This window comes from Lichenostomus cassidix, chromosome 12, assembly GCF_008360975.1.
Source record: "Lichenostomus cassidix isolate B80296 chromosome 12, HeHo_3.0, whole genome shotgun sequence".
NCBI classification, from domain to species: domain Eukaryota; kingdom Metazoa; phylum Chordata; class Aves; order Passeriformes; family Meliphagidae; genus Lichenostomus; species Lichenostomus cassidix.
This window is the reverse complement of record NC_139493.1, coordinates 12,268,451-12,291,466: the sequence shown is the minus strand read 5'-3', so window position 1 is coordinate 12,291,466 and position 23,016 is coordinate 12,268,451. Positions and strand designations below refer to the sequence as shown.

Sequence of the window (23,016 nt, the reverse complement as noted above, 5' to 3'; positions counted from 1 at the left end):
CATTGCCATGAATGCAGAGCTTCTGTCAAACTCCTGGAAAGCTACTGAGTTTTCTTTCCCGTAACTCTGGAAAATCCCAAGCTGCTATGTAAAAGGCATTTACCATTTTAGCAGAGTTAGAGGAATAAAAGCCTCATGGTACACTGAGGTGTCACAAAGAGAACTCTCCCCCGTTTTTGCAGATTGTAGGGATTTTGCACATTATCGAAGCACAAATGCTGTACTTTTACATGAATACATATAAAGCTCACTGGGCTTCAAAGGTCCAGGCCATGAACACATCTTGTTCTGTCTTCATTTTCTAAAATTTATTTCTCAAATTGTGCTCATTGTCCTTCAACCATAAAGAAATTAAGATTGTGTCCTATCAAGTTCCAAATACCCTAAAATACCAGCAGAGCCTGTTCAAAGAAGCCAAGCAAAATCTGAAACAGGTACACCTCACTTCTACTTCTCAGATCACTTCTCTGGTAATATTACAGGAAAACAAAGCATCTTGAATATTCTAAGTTATGAAATTAGATTTTGTCAAGACTTAAAGTAAAACCATAATAACAGCATCATTCAAAGGGTTTCCTTTCATCAGAAAAAAACTGCTGAGATTTTAATGCCAGTAATTTCCAACAGAAAACATTTAACAGAAAGCAGTCTGGGCACTGCTCAGGTTACAAGTGAATGTATTTTATACTTCAGCTTTTGCATTACCGTAACACATTATCTCATATAATTAGATTTTTCCAAAACCTCCAGAAAATGAACTTTCCACATGCTCTGGATGTTTGTTTATTGACTAAATATGGTGTGCATGAACTAAACAATGTATTGTAGTAATAGGAATTATGAAAGAGCAACACTACAGCCTAATGGACTATGGAAATAGTTCTGTAAAACCATCATCTCCAGTACAGTATGTCAAACATATTACAGACTTTTATAGTTTTGACTTTTGTATTTCTCCTTCCAAAGCAAAATAAAATCCAGCTCCTACATTATAGAATAGGCCCTTAAAAAGTTTTGTGACTCCTGTAATTTAATTAAAGTGTAAATTAGTGCTACACTCTGAATTTTATTCTGGAAAGATATGTATTTATTTGTCAAATTGTATTTTCTTTCAATATCTATCACACTGTAAATGTTTGAGCGAAAGCACAAAAACAACTTCTCACTATTTGAAAAGAGTGAGATATGGAAAAAAAACCACCCAGTATATACCCCCAAAATATCCTCAGCACTAAGTCCTTAGCTCCAAAGCTATTCTTCTGCTGTGATAATGTCCACACAGTCTAAAAGTCAGTGAAGAACTTGTCTTTTTCACATGCCACTCACCAAGCTGCAGTAAAAGACTTTTCTCAGTTATTTTCTGACGTTTTTGACTCTTCTCTCTTTTTCCTTGCTATTAAGTAATAGTACATAAACAGATGGCCCACTAAAAAATAAATATATAAATTATAGCCTGTACTGTAACAGTCCATGTGCTAGTAAAAAAAGGAATAGTTTAAGACCATCTTTTAATTCAGTGCTATTTTATCTTAACACTTAAAGAAAGACAGACTACCACTAAAAAGTCAAAGAATCGCTTGCTCATTTAAACCCAACCAAGAAAACAAACAAAAAAGTTAAGATTTGATTTCTCATTGCATTAAATTAGACAAGATTAACGGATCCATATATAAGCACATATTTTTGCTCAGCTGTTATGGTACAATAACATCTAAAACAGCTTTTGACATGTGCTTTCAAGACAAAGCAATATATTGCTTCCAGTTATCACCTGTAGTGTTGACAATTATGAAAAATTAATGACACCTCATTACTTTCACTACTTCCTCCACTATCAATCATTAATTCAGTTTCTTTTCAAGAAATCCCCAACCAGTCCCTGAAAATCCCAAAGAACTTTGTTCTTTACAGGTCATTTCCTGCTTTTTTATCTTGCTGGTTTCCAGGTTAGGTGAGACTCTGTCTCTGAGTGTGCAACATCTAAAGTCTCATGTCCTTCAGGAACTTGCCAGCAAGGAGAAATACAAGTGTAATGTAATAATGACTTCCACTTCTGTCATCACATTGAACAATCCCAACACAGATTACTTTGTTCAGGTACCAGAGTGCATAAATTCACTATTTTAATAAATTGGTTTAACACAGCTGAGAATACAATGAAAACTTTTAAAGATATTTCCTTTTCCTAGCCTTTTGATAGGCTGTTCACTCAGAAGGCATTGGAAAATCTGTTTTCTGCAGTATATCTCTACAACTGCCAGGTGTTCTGCAAGAGACTGCACAGTTTCAACATGCTCTGTGTATATACTGCCTCTCCTTCACAGTAACTGTCAATTTTTTAATTTACACAAATTTTATTGTGTCACAAAAGAAGAGCTGCTTTTGCATTTGAAGCATTCATGACAGAAGCATTGGTATTATCACTTCCTCAGAATTATTAGAAAATGCTTGTTGTTGTGTTTCCCTCTCAGTAAATCCCAAGCACTGTGTAACACCTCAGGAACAAAAAATTCTGAATATATTCAGAGACAGATACTTCCCACTAATTCAACGAGTATTCAGAGAAACAGTCAAATTTTTAAGCTGTCCTTAGGACTAACAGTTTGGGGAAGAAGAGCTCCAAACCTTCAAATAAAAAGGACTTTTCTGATATCTTAAAGTGACATGTAGTTTTTTCATTATTTCCATGTGTCTCAAAAGTAATACAGGTTAGCAAATAACCTGATGAAATGTGTAATTCTGAAACTTATCCTGGGCGAGTGTTTTGAGTATGGCTTCATCAGAATCACCTGCTAATGACACACAGTAAACACCAAAGTGGGCCAAAAGTCTCACAGAAAAGCCTCAGTTGTTTCAGCCTGACATTGGCTGTTGGAGGAAGGAATTGTTGCTGAAGGAATTCCTCCTTCAAAGTGAAAAGGAAAAGGGATGGTAGACAAAGAACCTCAGTACATTAGATCTGGAATATTTCACTCGGCTCTGAAAAAGAAGGGGAGGATGTTCTCATGGAAAGAATTCTTGCAGGTCTTTCAGAAATGTGTGAGTCACTGCAACCTCAAGGTGCAGCTGGTCCAGTCAAAGACCAGAAACATTAATGACTGCCAGGTTTACAATACCTAATTTTGACCTGGAGGGAACACAGTCAAAGAAATTTAGCTGCCATAATGGCAGATGCAATTCTTCAAATCATGAATAAAACCTTTTTCAATCTGACAAAACAAGCTTTCTTCTTAAGTTCCTTCATGCTCTAAATCACCTAAATTTTACTTTTCTGTAGTAAATATTCAAAAAGAGTGCATCACTCCTACAGCTGGCAAACTAAATATGTTAAGCCAGCTCTTTTGCTTTTCTTCCCAGGAGAGCTTCTGCTCAAACTGTCGGCATTTTGTAAATAACTGCTAAGCATTTCACAAATATCACAACATCATGATTCACATACCAGTTCCAAACCCTGCTTGCTGGCATTTGTAATTGCACAGCCTACACTTTCCCTTACTTATGGAGTTCATCTCTGTTACTACTGCCCAATGATTCTAGCAGGAAGGGATCATAGGAAATATTCAAATATCTTTGACATTAGAGCTAAAGCTCCACAAAATTGAGTGAAAGATTCTTGTGAAGTTCAACCACCATAAATTCATATACTAGGAATACTCAGCTTGCTAATAATGTATTCATATATTATAGTCAAAGAAATAAAAGGAATGTTTTTATGAAAATTTCTAACTCTATTTTTTCTATCAGACACAAAAGCCACTCAGATTTTCTGGATATTGAAGCAAGTTTTTTTTTTTTACACTGCTGGAATGTTAGCTATTCAGAAAAAATGGTTAATAAATTAAAGAAAAATTTTGCATGTGGCACCAGGCTTCCAGATACATGTGACAGAGACAAGAAAGTCCCTCCTGCTGAAGGACACACCAGAAATAAATTATTGAAGTCACCCTGATTTGGAATCCTTCCAGAAGCTCAGTCTTACCATTCTGAAGCCCATTATTGTTTTGATAAATTCTATTATTTGCATGGGTGTTAAAATGAACTTTTTTTTTTCCTGGGGGACTATGCTTGTCTGTTCCCAATCTTTGGGTAAGAATTCGTTTTTCTGGCCAATCATCCTGTGCCTTAATGATGCAGATGGGGAGGAAGCACTGCCAAGACCTCTGTAAACACTCACAACACTGTTGAGAGGCTGAAAGGTAACATTTTGATAATGGTTTCTGAAACTTGTTATCAGCAGAAAATCTTTTCTCTGCCACATGTCCTCCTATGCGAAAATATGCAATTTTCAAGTTGAGAGCTGAAAATTACTCTCTCCAGGCAGATCAGGAATAAGTGAGAACAAACTGATTGTTCTGGCTCTGAAACATGCAGGTGTTCAGTCCACCAAGGCTCTGAAACAGACCAACATTTTTGTTGGGATAACTCTGTATCTACAATAAAAATCCTTCCTCCTGTGCTACAATGGTACATTTTTAAATAGAATAAAGATTCCACTTCCTTCGTGAGAAAGCTCTACAAGAGGAAAAAGTTTTTGTGGCATGTATGTGTAACTGCACTACAACCAGAAAAATTTCCCACCACAAGTTTGTTCATCATTATGTTGCTCAAGCTATGGAAACCTGCAGAGGCACCTTCCATTAGAGGAAAAAGGAGAATGAATGCTACATCAGTGTGGTAATTCCCCAAGGATACTGTAATTCTTCATCAAAACAGATGTTGAATAGATGATAGCAAAGACAATTGAGCAGATACATGGTGAAACTCCAACCCATTCAAAGAGAAAAATTACTCTTTAGTCTGCTCTTTCGCTTTTGTAAATTAAATTAAACCTTGACTAATACATTGGGACTGAATTCCACTAATACCTGCAGACTGCATGCCTGATTTTCTGCAGAAAGCTGAACTATCCTTTTCAGTCTCCTTGCTTTGGTTCTTAGATGTGGCTATTCTAAACTGCATTTCGATCACAGACTAAAATAAAATCTGTGTGGAATTGTCTTTGCATTGACTTCAAGTTCTACCATTGTGAAATGAGCGATAAAAAATAAATAGGATGAGATTGTCTGAGAGAAAAAGACTGAAACACAATCCTCGTTCAAGAGAGCCATCTAGTGCCTTCCTGCTTCACATGAAGGATGCAAATCTGTCAAGTTAGCTACTGGCTGATTTTTAGGAATTATTTAGAGCCCCATATTTTTCCCCATACTTTCAAATACCTAGTAATCAGATGCCCAGCATCTGAAGACCACAGCTTTAGTTAATAAACCCTGTAAAAATTCAGCTGATAATGTAAAGTAGAAATTTAATTAACTCAGTATTTGGAGGAACTTGCTGAAGGATCTCATGAACTGAGAAATTCCTGAAGTTCTCCTTCTAAAGATCACGTGTTAGTGAAATATTTTTTCCAATGTTTAGTTTTGAGGCAAATAATGAGTTAAAGAAAATAAACCCACACATTTTAGATTATATTCATTGTTATAAATCTAAAACTGAAGATCTACATATTTTTGTAAAAATATTTATATTGAGGCAAATAAAATGTGTAAGAGCCAAAGCCAATTAAAGCAGCGTGACTACAAAAACATAACTAGGCGCTAATTATCTATTAGCAAATTAAAATAATGCATTCTCTAAATGCAGATTTTAAGGAGAAAGGTATGTGAGGCACATTCCCTTTAATAAATGGCTCTTCATTAGCCCTGTTTTTTCACATAACTGGTTTGAAGTGAATTAGGAATGAGACAACATTGCAGAGCAATGGCAGCATAAGAAGTTTGTTAATGGAGGATGCAGTAGGCAGAAGTCAGTGAAACACCACTAAGGACCTGTTTGCAATTACCAAGTACTGCCATTAGCTGACTAAGCATTTCTCTCTATCAATTATTAGATTATTTTTCTTTATTTTAATTATATCAGCAGAACTTAGACTATGCACAAAATCTTCCAGTATCATGAGTGTTTAGGAGAGTACACGAAGTGTGTATTTAAAAAGAACATATTCAAGTAAATTGTTTAAAAAGCAGGGCAGTAAAGGACATACAGAACCAGTAACTATTCCAAATATACTCATTATGCATAAATGGCTCTAAAAAATCTGGGTTGTTGCACTGGTTTTGTAAAGGTTTATGTTTCAGGGCGAAGATGATGTGCTGATAAATGGAGATAAGCCAAGCAGGTGAACACATTGGCTCCACCTACAGAAAAGCTAGAGCAAACTATTTCCTTCCAACAGTGTAGCTGAGCAGTAACCAAGCCTGGATTCATTTATTCTCTTAAATCTAATCTTATACCACTTAAATCAGTCAATCCCATTGACCTAATTTGACAAAAAAAAAAAAAAAAAGGAAAATAAAAAAAGAACAAAACCCACATTATTTTGTCCTCAGTTCTTTCAAACATATCCGCCAAAAATATGGATGTGTCTTTCAGAGCACATTGGGGTTATTCATTAATATTTTAGCCAAATCTTTATAGTGAAATGAGATATATTTATAGCCATTATCAAATTTTATATTTGTGAACAAATATGTTCAGAGCCCTATAATTGTGTTGGAATACCAGGCTCAAACTGTCATCAACAAAAATAAAAATTACCTATTATCAGAATTGCCTCACAAGCCAATAACTACTTTTATAAAATTAGGATATGATCATCTATTCACTAAATCAGAAATTTTGTTTTGTTAATCTAACAAAACAATCTAACACTTTTCCTTCATCAAGCTGTGTTTTAGGTGAAACTTTAGGAAGGGTTTACATTATCAGCCATGTTCTACTGCCTACAGTAAAACTTCCACTTTTATTGCTAAAATGAGCCAGCACGTACCAAGGCAAAATTCATTTTCTTGCATGGAGTTTAAGACTTGTACAAGGAAAGAATTTTGCAAATGAAAAACTGTTGTTTTTTAGCAAATTGGGGGGGTGGGAGGAGTGCCTTTTTTAGAGTTGAAAAAACACATTTTCTTCTTTTGACTCTTTGCATCCTTGCAAAGGAAAAAATGTGTTCATATATATATCCACACATATGTAGATGCTGGCAGGAGATTGGCCTGTTGTAGTTTTCTGGAGCTGCAGCTCATGTGACAATACATGGTTTTCCAGTCCAGGTAAAAGGCTGAACATTTCCCAAGACAAAGGAGTCCCAACTTAGCTAACACAGAGGATCTAAATCAGAGAAGTGTACATTGGAATTTGAGGTAGCCAACTCCCCCCTTCCCTGGAAATTCAGTTCTGATTCTGAGAAAATATATCAATGTGTATTGATGAGTCACCTACATAAGCTATAGTCATGCATGTGGAAAAGGACAGGAACATGAGGCTAGAGGAAGTTAATTACATTATAGAATAATGAAGTTATTGGCACAGAAATTAGTGGCAGAATGTTTACAATACAGGGAATAGGAAAGAAAACATCTATCATAGAAACCAAAATTGATCATTTTTCTCTATTTCATTGTGCCTTGTGTCTAAAACCTTGACATGCAACCAGCGAGTAGCAAATGCATGAACCGAGCAAAGAGTCTGGCAAAGACAAAGTATTTTACATCTGGGGCCACTACTTGAAATACAGCAATTCAAGCTAGTCCCCAGACTGCCTTCTAAAGGATGCACTTTCCAGGAATGCTGGCAGGATCAATACTTATCACCTCCACACGTGGAAAGGCACAGAAACCTAGCTAATTCATAAATCTGATCTTTCTCTCTTCTAAAAATAATTTCTTTTGTTGTTACTAGGAGACACAGCAGTTTCAAACTGACAGCTTTCTTATATATGGGATTCCTAACTACTGGTGGTGATGTCATGGAGGTCAATCCTGTTTTTAAAGAAACTGATTTCTAAATGAACAAAGCTTTCTAATCCATCATGGACTTATAAAAACTATTGCAACCAAGCACTCTGGCAAGAATATCAGGGCACAGCAAAATCTGAATGGGCTGTGTTAGAAGTAACAACTGTTCTCTAGAGCATAATCAGGTTCTGTCTACTTTCTCATGTCTCCAGTGACTGCCAACACTGCAGAGCTCTTCTGTATACTTAAGGGGTCACCTTAAAAACACATATTACTATTGATATTTTGATAAAAAGCAATTGTCTTTACAGCAACTGATAAGATTAATATTTTGAGTTGAGCCAGGAGAAATAAAAGGAAAAAGGCACTAATGAACCTAATAAAAAAGCTCAGTCTAGAATGGTTGTTAATCTGTGTAACCAACTTCAGGGAAGAAAGGTTTGGTGTCGATAAAGCATTTCCTTAGTAAATTACTACTGGCTCCAGTGTAAGACATTTACAGTAAACACCAAAAGTCTGCAAGGCATCTGTTCTATTCACAGTGGAAGAAGGAACTTTGCTCCATTAATAACTTTAAAAACATGCAATAACTAATTCATGATGGCAGTTCAAATCCTATCAGCAGCCTTCATTATTTGACCAAGCTGAGTTCAAAGATAGAGCAAAGTTTTTTAAAAAATACCCTTGAAAGTTTAGAAGCACACTTTAAATTATTATAAAGATATGTTGTTCTTCTTTCTACTAAATATATAAAAGCTGTAGCTTTAAACCATGGGCAGCAACATTTTAAGAATACATGCAAGATAGAGTTAAAATGTGTATATCAAAATCCTATATGATCTCAGAATTTGTTTTAGTGAAATTGTATGTTGTACAGAGAGGGCATGTGTAATATACGTGTATGTATATATAATAAAATACTTGCTGGAATTTTAACATTTGACTTCACTAGAGACTTAGTGGGACTTTGCCTTAGGCAAGTTTTTAATAGCAATAATAAAAAAATACTTAATGGTACTTAGGGTAAATAATGTGTGGTCACTATGTTTAAAAAAAAGTAATACCAAACATCTGTGCTAGATTTCCACATGATAAAATCCCCATATTACCTACAGTTCTCCCAAAGTTATAGAGAAACAAATGTTTATTTAAAATTCTAGAAGAGACACGTGATAACCAATTTAAGAACTTTAAGGCAGGCATCTTGTGTTTTCTGACAGGAATGTATATTTAGTGATCTTCATGGTATTTAATTGTTAACATGAAGAATGCCATAGTATGACGTTATGGCTTCAAGACAGATTTTCAACCACTAACAGACTTACCAGGAGACTGTCCAGACCAAGAATGCCCTTTTTCTTAAGTCTGTTTGCAAAGACCACTTTGTTCCCTGCAGGATACATTCATTTCCTTATCAAAGCAAAAGCCATTAATTTTTTTTTCCTCAGAAAATAACAATAAATTTCAGCTACCTTTGAAAAACTAACAAAACTATCAACTGAGTTTAGTTAGTTAAAGGCATAAGATTCAGTCTAACTCAGTGATGGAAAACTGATTGCAAACTAGGCAGAAATTCTCAGAAAGCATGAAAAAGAGCTCAGCATTCTCTTAAAAGGCTGCATCTCCCAAACTGGAGCAGAAACACATGCTCACCCTGTTATTTGTTCTCTCTTGCTTTGTGAATCAGGAACTAAGGAAACCTTTGCTGTAACTGTCTCTAAGCTGGGAATTCAGCTCCCCTTGTGAAAGCTTATTGCCTAGATTTTAAATTCCTTGATACATGGAAAGAAATCTAACCCCATTTTTTGCATAGCTTATTTCCCAACATTTTGGTGACCCTTACCGACACTGACATTCTTTGCTATTCCTGTAAAAGAGCAGGATTCCAACTTCAGCTTTACTCTCCTCCTCCTGCTCCATAATGGGCCTCACATTTGCCATTCCTGAGACCTTCAAACACAAAGCTTGAGCGAAACTGTCATCACAAGTTTGATTCTGTGAAACAAAGTTTAAAGATGCAGTGGAGTTCACACTGCAGAAAGGTATAATCTTTGAGGGCCATGAAGTCAACACAACAAGGTTAGTCTGTATCTGCTAAAAATATGGAAATGAAGGGGGAAAAAAAGTTTGTTTTATTTTCTGGGATTATTTCCCTGCCTCTAGTACACTAGCCAATTCCATGACTCTTGCCTGTACTTTCTCTAAGAAATACAATCTAAAGCCTGGAGAAATTCCAGATCTTTGAAGGCAGTTATATTACAAAATGTTAAGGCTAGTCACAGGGTGGGGGGAAAAGAAGCAATCAATGGCTTAAAAAAAAGAAATTTTTCATGATTCTTAGATATTCAGCCAATCATTTTGAATCAAAACAGTAGGGTATTTGTTTCTGGTGATGTGCATTCTTGCATGAAATGGGCAGAAAATTACTAATTGCCAAAGTGGTAGGAGCTTAAAGACAACAAGAAGTTATTTCTCTCTACCTAGTTAAGTGAACTTTGAAGAAGTTACTAGCTAGACAAAGGCAGCTGTGGAATAAAAAAGAACAGCTCCCTTACTATTCAATTCCCAGTAGGATCAGTGCTCAGGGGGTGCAGGTCAAGGAGATAGAACTGACATTCATTTGAGACCTGAGTGTGTCAAAGAGGTTGTCCTTAATTCCCAGTGCCTCAAGAGCAGTTGCTTCAGTTTCTCTCACAACATGGTAGTTTAATTCTCTGGTTTGGTCAAAATATCACCCCCCAGTGATTAGTAATAGCTTTCTACAGCACCATGTTGAGTTATCTAGAAGACTGAATGAACAAAGGAGAAGAAATTCCAGTTTTGCACCGTTTTAAAGCACTAAGAAATGAACAGCGTAAGAGAGAAAGTTATGGTTGCATTAGGGGAAAACATGGTCAAAAGCTCAGCAAAATACATGTAAGACTTGACCCTTCTCCAGCTAGGTTGGTACACAATTAGATTTCAAGAACTGAAAAATTCAGATTAAAAGTATCTTAAATTCAATACCAATAGCAGGGAGCTTATGAGAAGTCCATCTCTGCACCACATTTTAATGTAGTATTGAGGCTGCACAAGATCAGTAGTCTTCAGTTCTTTTTTCCACATTCAACCTCATGTGGACCATGTTCAACTTTTTTCCCCACAGACAGCAGTCTTTCTGCTGGAAACTACACCAGAATCCATCACTGTAAAGGGAAACTGACACACACAAACTCTATTTGTTGAATAATTTCATATGATGCTGCACAGAATTTTATCGTCCTTGTTTCACAGAGTCACCAAATCATTAAGGTTGGAAAAGCCCTCCAAGATGATCAAGTCCAAAATCTTTGACAATCTCCACCTTGTCAATTACACCACGGCACCAAGTGCCACATCCACTCATTTCTCAACCACCTCCAGGGATGGTGACCCCACTGCTTCCCTGAGCTGTCCATTACAACGTTCAAGAACCCTTTCCATGAAGAGATTCCTCCTGAACCTCCCCAGCACAGACAGTTTCAAGTGCAGTGGCAGAATTAAAATAGCAAAACTAATTAAAATGAAGAAACAAGCGTTCAGGATTTGATCAAACAGAACATTACACGTGAATGACATAGCACTAGTTTTTCAGAAATAGACTCAACACTTGAGCTATACTCCAACCTGTAAAAACAAAGAAAGCAGAATATTTTAGATGATCTTCTAAAGTAAGAAATTAAAGGTATAGAAAGATTAACACAACTTGAGTGAATACTAAATTCACGAGTGAAATTTGTTAAAAATTTATCCAAGTTCTATTTTACTTTTGAAAAGCATTCTCAGGAGGAAAAAATAGTTCAGTAACTCTGCAAGGTAGTTTACGCAGCTGGAATGAAAATTTACAAACTCTAGTTAAGAAAAAAAATAAAAATCGGTCTGCTGGAGAGGCTACTGCAGAAGATTCAACACAGTAATCTCTGGTTTATCATATTGAAAACCTGCATTGTGCAGGATGAAGACTAAAAGCTGTGACAGCAATTCAAATGAGCACTGCAGAACAAGCTACACATAAAGATCAAAAGTTGATCTATTTGGACCTTTAACAAATGTGTAATACTTTTAACTCTACATAATGCCTGATGTTACTTCAAAGCATGCAGACAACTTTCCATAACAAGAAAGCAAAAGAAAAAATTTGAACCTCAGAACATTTTCCAAGAGCCCACCAGAACAACCAAATCCAGAGTCCTGGATAAACAAACAGGCACCTACTAAAACATTTTATTTCTAAAGAGTTGCTACAGCCTCCACATCATACTTCCAAGCTCCCTACAACAAACTTCAAATATGCAGAACTTTTAAAAAATAAATAAAAATGAAAATCTATAAATACCATGCAACAGAAAGAGCTGGAAAGACAGACTTCACCCAAAGCCTTGAATTTTTAGAAAAACAAGGAAATTGTGAGCTAAAAAAATCTCCAAAACATTAGGTAGTTCCTGCCAATCTGGCTGGGACAGATTCCAGACAACAAGTCTAGTAAATTTTTAAACCTTGACCAGTTACCAAGGTATAGCAGCATATCATAAGCAGTAAATCCCATTCTATACTTGCAAAACTGCAGACAAAAGACAACCTCTATATTCTCATATAAACTGATGGACAAACAGTTATTTTCCCCACTCCTGAGAATAACCTGGGGGGAACATCAAATTAATTCAGTACAAGTACAGGAGAAACATGCACAATCTATAAGCAGCAATAATATCCCCTTTCAGCATTTCTTGGACTAATCAATAAATTGGATGATGAAGGGCATTACTTGGAAGCTTACATTTTATCTACTTTTCAAGCTCAATCTAGTTCTCTTTCTCACTGCTCTGGATAACCATTCTCATTAGAAACTTCCTTCAAACTTGCTCATGTCCAGAATAAAGCCAAATTAGGGTTCACAGACTTAAGTGATTATGATAAAACAGATGAAATACAAACATGACAATCATCCATCCTTGAAAACAGTGTACACACACCTAAATCCAGAAACCTGTCTGCTAGTTTAAAGAACTTATTCCACAGCTCTCCCTCATCACATATTCAGTATCATTAGCTTGTTATGCAACTCCTTTCAGAATCCATTAATGTTTTGCATCAGTTTTAATTAAAATTCTGCCTGTGAAGAGAGTCGGGATCCACACCTTCACAAGAAAGCTTTAGTGAAATGCATCACACAATTTTCCACTTTCTAAGCTTCAAATGGGCAGCAGATACCCGAGCCCTCAACACATATTCTAGGTTAAAGAGGACCAAAAGCTGAATAGAAAATAATTTGTCCCTAGCAAAAAAAAAATCTTTTGACAACAGCCTCTAGATGTAAATAGCTCTTCTTAATCTCTAGCACTAATTCTTAAGCTCTTGCACTAATTTCATTTGCACTTTGATCTGTCAGGCAAATTGGTGTTTTTAGTAGAGTGGATGTTCAGTCTGACCACACTGCTGCTGAGTTTCTAAGCAAACAAAGCTGTTTATCCTGACTTTTCTCACTGTGTGCATTTTGTGCACAACCTCCCTGCAATTCTCACCCTCCTCAGCAGGGTCTTGGTGAGGAAAACTCCCCTGCCTTGTTTGCCTGACACTCACACAACACTGCTGGGATCTAAAGGGGCAGATGGGCTTGACACCAGGCCAGATTTTCTTTCGATTGCACTAATTCGATCGTCCCAAATCCAGTCCCAAACATGCATTTACAAGTGATGTGGGCAGCTGGTGCTGGTGGGCCTGGGATCAAATTTAGGTTCTCTCAAAGTAGAGCACAGCCATCACCACAATGTTTTACAGTGATAGCATTATGGTATATTTATGTAAAAAGTTGGAGTATCCCCACATGAAAGTGCATTAGAAATACACATAGGCAGAAGGCTTTGTTTATATGGAAAGCAAATAATTTAAAAACACTCTTTTCAAACACCAGAGGCATAAAAATCCAACACAAAGGTAGCATGCACTCATACTTTAGTTCAAGCAGCAGCAGGTGGCACTTGCCTCTTCAGTAGGTCTAGTCTTCATTTGCCAGATATCACTTTATCAAAGTAAAAGGATAAAAAAACTTTGCAAAGCAACATTTCAGAGACAATAAGCCCCAAATATACTTACTTCTCTTCCCTATTTTCTTATACTTGCTTTGAAATGTCACACAGTCCTGCTGTGTACTTATTACAGATGTAAAACAAATGCATAACACCCTTTTCATGAAAAATCAGGGCACAAAAAGAAAACACTTCAATACTCTAAATTACATCTCTAAAACTACAACAGGTACTATAACTATTTTTAACAAAAGTATGTATTTTAAACAAAAGAGTTTTTCATTACCTCTCTAAGATGCATGTTTTCCTTCTCCTTCTGATCTAAAATCACTTCTAAATGATTAACCTGAGATTCAGCCTCTGCCATCCTTCGAGTTCTCTCATTGTCATCTTCCATTCCTTTAGAAGGCAAACCTTTGCTTTGCAACATCTCTAGAAGCTTTTTTATTGATTCATCTCTGGCATTTAGTGTTTGCTTTTGTGTTTCAATCCTAAGCTCCATCTCTTCTAGAGTTTTTCTCAACAGGAAGAGCTCTTTAGCTTGTCTATCGTGTTCTGCCTGAAGTCTTCGAAAATTCTCCTCTGTGAGCTCAATGGTAAAATGCTCAGCCCCTCGGTTTCCACTTTCTTGCTGGAGAAGATGGTTAAGGTCTCTCTGGGTTCTAAGCTCATCTTGAAGTGCCTGGATTGTCAATTGCAGATGCTGCAATAAAGAAAAAGAGAAAAAAGTAATTTAGGATCTGAATGCAGAATTACTATTTGATCAAACTTTTGTTGTACGCTGTTGCAAAAAGTCATTGGGATTAGTAATGAAAGTATATCAAATGACCTTATAAAATATCAAATGCAGGTGACAATATCTGTAATGATATCTTTCAAGTGCTTCTAGAAAATAAAAAGACAACATACACGGACACAAAATAATGTCAGCTATGGATAACATTAATAGCAACAAAAGGCAAACCAACAAACCCAAACACTAGGCAACGACACATCCATTAGAAAAATCAGTATGTACCTACAAAGCTCAAAGACTCAGTATTCCATGTTTCCTAAATTACTTCATAGAGTAAAGAGAAATCTGCTCTTCATGGTGCCCAACAGTCCTGCTGTTTGTAAAGTCAATCAAAGCCCTCACTATAATTAAAGGGGATTTTGGGGAGGAACTGAGTTTGGGCTGGTTGGTTTCATTTTTTAATTTTGGCAACTAAAGCTATGAACAAGTTTAGTAAACAGGATTACTGTATCTCTAAAATGCAAACAAAAAAAAAAGTCACAGTGAGCAATACTGAATTTTGAAAAATAAATTTACTACAAATAGTAGACAAACCTTTGTTCTTCTCGCATCCAAAAACTGAACAGCATGGTAAATGAAAAAATGAAGCAAAATCAACATAAATAAAGGTCAGATGCAAGCAAAGGAGATTCAACAGAAAGAACTGAATTCAACAAAAAGCATCTCCAACAGAAAAAAATAATTTTATTGAGTTATACAGAAAGGCAACAACAAATTCACAGTACTCAAACACATAAACCTATAGACAGACTTTACTCAATAGATGTGACAAAGAGAAATACTAGAAATAATCAGTCCCATGGTGAATTACAACATTCTTATTGGACATTACTGTTCTTTTACACTCTTAGGTTTTTCAGAAGACTGTAACTTGTCCTAAAATATTTATACTACATCAGAGTACAGGGGTCTGTCTCTGTTCCAGAGGTACATCTTGCACTCCTTATTCAACACAGATCAAAATCAAAATGCATTTTGCCAATGTTAAGTTTGGAATATAGATAATGATCCTAAATTACTATGGTTTATTATGTTCATTTCAAATTACATCTTTATCTTTCATTTTGTTTTTCTTCTTATTTTCCCTTCTATTCATTGCCTACATAGCATATTGAGCTTTTAGAAATATGAATTCCTGAATAGTCACTCAGTCTGTACTAAAAGACATTTAATTGCAGAAATTAGGGGACTTAAACACATATCCTCAGACCTTTTTGGTTTAATTGATGTTCTGCAAATCCACATCCAAAAAACAAGAACAACATCAACCACACAAAAAAAAGCCAAAACAACAGACACCAAACAAACAACAAAACTTCATTTCATTAGACACTGCCTTCATGTTTTTAAAAAATACATGTCAATCTGTCAGTTTGCAGCAATCATTTAAACTAAATGAAAAATTCAAAACCTTAAGGATCCAACCCCTTTTGAAATCATGTCTTTTATCAGTTAATTGAAATGGAAAAAAGTACTGCCAGTGGTAGAATTCAGTTAGACTCTTTCAATGTGTTCTATCATTAAATAAGCACTATTTTAATATATGTCCAGATCTTAATTCTCTTAATATTTGCATCATATTAGGCACACACCCAGCTGAGAGCATAAAAATGTAGGCCACTCATTTAGAGCCCTGCTTTTATTTAGTGGCAGTTCTTACCTTTTCTTAATCTAATCATCTTTTTAATTAGCTCTATAAGCCCAAAAGCTCAAACTTAAAACTCCTCTAGATGTAGCAACTTCTCCACTTTGAATCTACCAATGTACCAAGTATTTGTGACCCCAAGACTGACTACGTCTTCTGATTCCAAATTTATTTCACTGCTGTGACAGTGAGAAAAGATGGCTGGGTCTTTGCATGTATCCTACAAACACACACAGACTGTGTCCCTTTTCACCATCTCTGAAGAGCAGAATGGTTTGTCCTGAGATAAAACACACCAGGTGAATATAGCAGGAGGAACTGTCAGGATGCTCATGCAATTAATACATTCCAAAGACTGGGGAGCTGAGATGTTTGCAATTGACTTTGGTGCACATCAGCCTGCAAATCTGTATGAAATGCTGCTGAGGACTGGGCCAGCTGGGCAAAGTGTCTCCCAAGGTCACAGGCAGCTTCCAGGGGTATCCTGTCCATGGAATGGATCTACATGGAATGTAGAGCACAGCCAGGACAAAATAGGGGCACACTCACTTTTGGATGAGTGAGTAAAGGGCTTAAGATCTGGTCAAATACAAAAGTCAAATCCTAAAGTAGCTACATAGGTGTTCTGGCATTGTGAATGCTGCAAGGCCAGACTCTGTAAACCTGACTGTTTCTGAACCTGCTAAAATTATAAATCTTTACAGAGAGACCATTGACCGAAATCTGAGGCTAAGAGGACCAAGCTGGACCAAGACTTCTCTGAGAATTTTAGACAGGAAAGGGTTCTCAATGAAGCTGGTGACACAATAGGAATGACCACATCCTGATTATACTATAACCTACTATAATACATAATAGAGTTGTTATTTGGATTCAGCACTGGTTATATTTAGGCACTAGATTAACAATAAACAATCATAATCACCCACATAATCACTGTCCTACTTCTCACACCTGATCAAGAACCTTCTCTCTGCTACTATGCTACAACTAAGCAACAGCAATATTCAGCAACTACCAGCACTCCAGAAATAGTCAAAAGGATTTTTTTTCCCTGATCTGAATAATGATTTACAACACATCCTTCTAAGGTTAAATCAGACAATATTTATTACTTCACACTAAAACCTACTTGCAAATGAATGTTTTTCCAAAGTCAACTAGTCTCTGTATATCAAATGTCAATGTCTGTAAAAATCCTGATATACACATTGCTAACACACAAACCTTCTGAATGAAAGCCGTAAGAACCTAAATTATCGGAGCAACACAAAAATAAGTAGAAATCATAACTCAGACAGCAATTCTGATTAAGATAAGTGAGATAAGTTTCTTCTCTGCACCCAGCAGCCTGCACACACTGTCCTTAGGCTCTACCCTGACCCACCTTTGTCACTAAGCATGACAGCAGTTCTGGCTGCTTCTCTGTGATTATGTTAAAACTAACAGCCTCAACTGTGGCAGACAACTGCTACGTTAACACAAAAGAATCCATTTTTGTACACCTTCAAGACTTAGAACATGATGGACCCGATTTAGACTTCTACTGGCACAAGTTTTTGTATCTGCAGCTAGCTAAGGCAAGGAGAGAACAAATGTTGTGAGGGTGGAAAGAAATTGTATAATTAACTGCAGGGGAAGGAATGTAGGAGTGCTGTGAATATCTGTCACACTGCTGTCATTACAGACACAGAACTTTACAGGATTTTTTAAAAATCATGCAAGATCTATCACATTTTTTATAATTTTTATTTAAAATGGACTCGACCAGAAATATTTCCACACAAATTTCTTGACATAACATAAATAGTTCTCTCAGAACTTTTTCAATCCTCCCCTGTAGCCCAGCTCCAAGAAGCAATCCATGGAACTGTGAATTGCCCCATAAATTGAAACAAAACTATAAAAGGAAGATTAATTAATGGCTCTTCCCAGCTTTCAATTCATGTTCTACGCAAGGAAGTTCCTCTAGTCTGCACCAACTAACTACTCCCAAAAGAACTGCCTGCTGAGAACTCTCCTGCCACAGTACATAAGCACTTTTAGAGCATCCCAAAGCCTCAGACATGTGGTGAGCAGTGGAGGGAAATGAATTCACAAGGAGACTCACTGATTTAAATTTATTAGTCCACCTACAGAAGTTCACAGCTTCTCAAGCTTTGCACGATCACACTGCCACCGAAAGCAAAGAACATGTTCAAGAACCCAGACCACTGGATTTTAGCTCCTGATTCTCCAGCTTCTTTTCACTTCCCACCCCAGTAAATACAGAACTGACAGGGCTGAAGCAGTTGACACAGTCTTGTCTCTTGGGAGTGGCAAATAGATAACATTACAGAAGACTCCAGAAGAGTCCACCTGTGCAACTGTACACTGTAAAAAGCTACAGCTACACCTGAACAATAGACCTGGGCAAATAAAACAGCAAATTATCCTATCAACCATACTCTCATTTTCTAAAATTAAGCTTCCTTATTTATTCTGTCATCTATCACTATTCCATTTTAAGTCTTCCCAGTCTGAGGCTCTATCACTGAAAGGAAACAAGACTACTTAAAGCTTTCTTATAAACTGCATCTAAATCAATTTGTATATTAACTTAGTTGTGCTACCAAAATAAGTATTAGCATTAGACTTGCAAATATTTACAACTAGGTATTGTTAAAGAAAAACATGCAAATCCTAATTTTCTTTTGTAAAGAAAAGAAAAAAGGGAATTGGAGATATTTTCTTCATTACCATAAATTAAGAAATGGATTCTCCCATGCATTTTCTCCTCTGCCTATTATAATTCTGGCATAATTTTAGCATCCAAACAACATCACTGAAAATCAGTTTACTAGAATTGTGCTTGAATAAGACAGGACTCAGAGAAAGAGGTGAAAGGAGAAGACAGATGTAATTTGTGAGGAATCACAAGAGATTCTGACCTCACACAATGAATCTTCAGCATTAAAAAAATCTGAGCTTGAGATGTGAGTGAGCTTTTCCATGACACTGTTTGCTGATATAACCACATTTGAAAAGGGACAATTCTTGTCTCCTGACTTCTCTCACATTTTCTTTCTTTATGCCTTTAAATTTGGTGTCTTGTCAAATTCTGTAAAGCTTGCCCTTATTACTGTGCTTTGCAAGTTAAATAAGGAATCTTGTCACATAGACTTAACTCTGCATTTCCTAACACAGATGTGGTGGGCTGAGCTTGGCTGGAGGCCAGGACTCCCCCAAGCCACCCTATCACTTCCCCTCCTCAGCAGGACTGGGTGCAGAAGGGGAATAGGATGAAATAAACCTCGTGGGTCAAGGTAATGGGAGTGTAATAATACAAAAGCAAAGGTCATGCACAGAAGCAGAGGAAAACAGAAGATTTACTCTCTTATGTCGCATGAGCAGGCAACACTCAGCCCCTTCCTGGCCAGTAGGACTTGAGTACAAACATGTAATAAACATGACAAACACTGTAATAAAAACCATCCCCTGTTTCAGCTTCTTGATCAAACCTTTCCTTCAGCTTCTCTGGGTCATCTCACAAAAAATATTTTGGTGAAAAACAAGTATTGTCTAAAAACTTGAGGTCAGTGAATGAAAACGCACCCCCACACAGGCTAAAAGGTTTTAGTACTGCACATTCCATAGTAGTTTTGCACTTATTTCTTACGCAAAAATCTGCAAATATATTTCTTTCCCAATTCCCTTGTTTGCTGTGGGCTGAGAGATGTCAATGGGCCAAATCTTGAAGCTTGTAATCATATGAACCAGAAGGTCAAGAGGAAGGGACTTTTAGAAATGTGAGAAGTCAAACAGACTTGAGAGGAATAATCTGCAAAGATAGATGTTGGGGGAGAAAAAAAAATCAAATTCTTTAGTTATTAAAAAGCTTTATTGAAACCTTTAAGTCATCAGTATCACAGCAAAATACAGGGGTTTGTATTTCAGTGATCTTTACTACAGCAACTTTTAAGCAGTCCAGTTATGCTGCTATGACAAGACTGGCCTCCTTTTTTTCATCTCTTCCCTTTGGGAAAATACTGCTAGTAGTGCCACAATCACTAAATAGTATTTGACTGAAAAATCATCAGTGACAAATATTTTGACCAATATGAACACATGTGGAAGAATCTGTTTCCAGGTTACTTATTACAACTTAACAGGAAGAAAACACAAAATGCAAATGCAAGGCTGGATTGGGAAAAAATCCAAGGGCTGAAAATGCCCATTTAAGAAAAGCAGGTTATTACTTGATTCCAAATAATTCTGTCAGCAATATTAGCTACCCAGGTAAGAACAATGTATGGTTTAGAAGTCCTGGATATGCAAAGATAAATCTTAGGCATTCCTATTTAAAAACTACTCTCAACAGATAAAGTAACTATATACTGTGAGAAATCCTCCATCCCCTCATGAACTCCTCTGATACTCTTTTATTGTCTGCATAAAAAGTTTCTGCCCTTCTTAAGGACTGAAGCACTTAAGGTTCCCCAAGGAAGCTTTTAAACCATTTGGGATGATAAACCTTTACCCTCCCCATACAACAGTTCCCACATGGCCTTAGCTCTACATAATCAATATTTGTGATTTGTATTCTGCTCATTGTTTACCAAAGATGAGCACAATCCCTGTCCTACAGCTAATCCCAGGAGTAACTGCAACCATAGAACAGAAACATCATCTGAGTTTCACATCATCAAGTGTAGGAAAGTGAGAAAACACTCAAGGCCTTGTCCAAACAACAAAGAGAACTCCACTCCCCCATCAATACCACCCACAAGCCCCAGTGTAACAAACAGATACAAGATGAAAAGAAAAATAAAAAGCACAGCAGCACATCATTCCTAGCTCTCTTTTTCTCATGAAATAGACTTCCAGTTATCTCCTCAGCCTTTTATCTAGAGGAGACAGTAAGTTTTCAGTTCTGCTGATACACTGTCTGGTAGTTTCCAGAAGCCTTTGCTTTTGAGATTGCCTTCTCTGCTGTTTAAACTTTGCTGTGAAAGAAAGATTTAACACAATAAATATACCCCTAAAGTAATAATCACCAGCTTTCAGAAGGTACCAGTACATTATTAAAGATTTTCAGTATGTTCTATTTAGACAAGATAGTTGTAGACATACACAAAGCTCTCAAAGCTTGTGGAAAAAAATTCTTAAAACTCAATTAGCTAAGTGCTGTTCACTAACAAAACATTGCACTGTGTATTTAGAACAAAGTGAAATTTTGTTTCTGTTTTACTTTGAAAAAAAAACCTAGAATAAATTAAAAAATTCTCACTGATTTCTCAGTTCAAGTCGCCACACACAAAGCAGATTTTTTCCCAGCACAGAAATGTTCAGTGTCAAGTGTTATCAAAGAGCATTTTATTCATCTTCTGTTATAATTAGTGGGGTACTATGTATTCAATGCCCAGTACAGAAACAGCCATATCCAGAGTAAGACAGCAAGTCACAAATGCATAACTGAAGTGACTGAAAAGTGATTAAAATATTATTTGTCTAAGCCTCACCAAACTACAGGGGTTTAATTTGTTTTCCTTACATATTTGTTATAAACATGGAAATTGACTAATCAAATACTGGGATAACGCAAGAGCATGTTTTGGTTTTGTGGGGATGTTTTAGGGTTTTTTTAAAGGAAAAAATACAGAGCTCCTCTCCAAGTGAAATCACATATTATGTGCCCATTGGACCAGCAACAGGTTGAGCACTGCCCTGACAGATTCCAGAATAGATTACTGATGTATTGGAGTGCAGTTTTCTTTCTCAGAAAACTCTAGAGACTACATAATTATCTGGGGGTTTCTTTAACAGTTGTAGAATGCCATGGGATCAGCATTCCTCACCGCTGGTTTGGGGCCTGAGGAGAACTTAGGTTTAGCAATGATCACAGTGAGCCAAGAAACTAAACCAAAATGCATGCAGTGGGAGCATTTAATTTAGACGCAAGATTGTATGTGAATTAAGATCTGCATTTGTCACAGGGAACTGAGTTTTATTCCTGCTTCCATGGTCTTGCACAAGTGAAATGCACCTGTTTAAAAAGGCAAATATTCACAGGTTTTTGCTTTTACACCCATGGGATTATGCTCTGCAACACCAGTTAAGTGTGAACCATCATGCAAACTGCAGTTAATGAAGTTAAGAATTTGTTGGTTCTGATTGCCAGCTTTAAAAAAACCTGATAAGCAAAAAAATATTTGGCAAGTACCTTCCTCTTTCTTTTTGTACAGTAGAATTTATTGTTCAGCCTGCTGATTCAGTTAAAATAATAGCATAGCAAAAATCTTGGATGCTAAACAGGCCTATTACTTTCTTATTTCTCAAAAACTGAGGTCAGGGTACATTAAAGGAATTCTTTTTCAGGCACCAAGTCAAGAAATTACTTACAATAGGAGAGCATTGAGAGCAAACAAGGTCACATTTCAAACACTGAAAAACTTGTGGTATTTGATCTTCAGACTCTCCCTTTATCTGCTTGAACTCTTGCTACAGAGTTTCTGCTTCTGGCAGAGAACTTGCTATTACCTTGAACAAAAATGAAAATAAAAAAAATCCTTTTCCTAGATAAAAAACCCCATGTGAACTGGGCTCTCTTTTCCTATTTTGTAGTCTGCCTCTAATGAAGCATCCCGCTTCTTTGGTTGGAAAACTAAAATAAAATCTGAGGAAAGGGATTTCTGTGGACAAAGTGCAGGTTCTGCTGAAGCTACCAAAGAGAAATTCAGATAAAGGAAAACTACAGAGGTG

At 36.5% G+C, this 23,016-nt stretch overlaps 1 protein-coding gene across 5 annotated transcripts in view; it reads right to left on the bottom strand.

The window, feature by feature from the left end:
• Window positions 1-23,016, bottom strand: part of ERC2 (ELKS/RAB6-interacting/CAST family member 2) — a 394,496-nt gene that overhangs the window by 323,130 nt on the left and 48,350 nt on the right. For all 5 annotated transcript variants that reach the window (XR_014854746.1, XR_014854748.1, XR_014854749.1 and 2 more), the window contains one exon: window positions 14,121-14,537. Coding sequence is in view for 1 of the 5 variants with exons in the window: in XM_085072716.1 (XP_084928842.1) it covers window positions 14,121-14,537 (417 nt within the window). In the remaining 4 variants the exon portion in view is untranslated. The remainder of the gene's footprint in view (window positions 1-14,120; window positions 14,538-23,016) is intronic.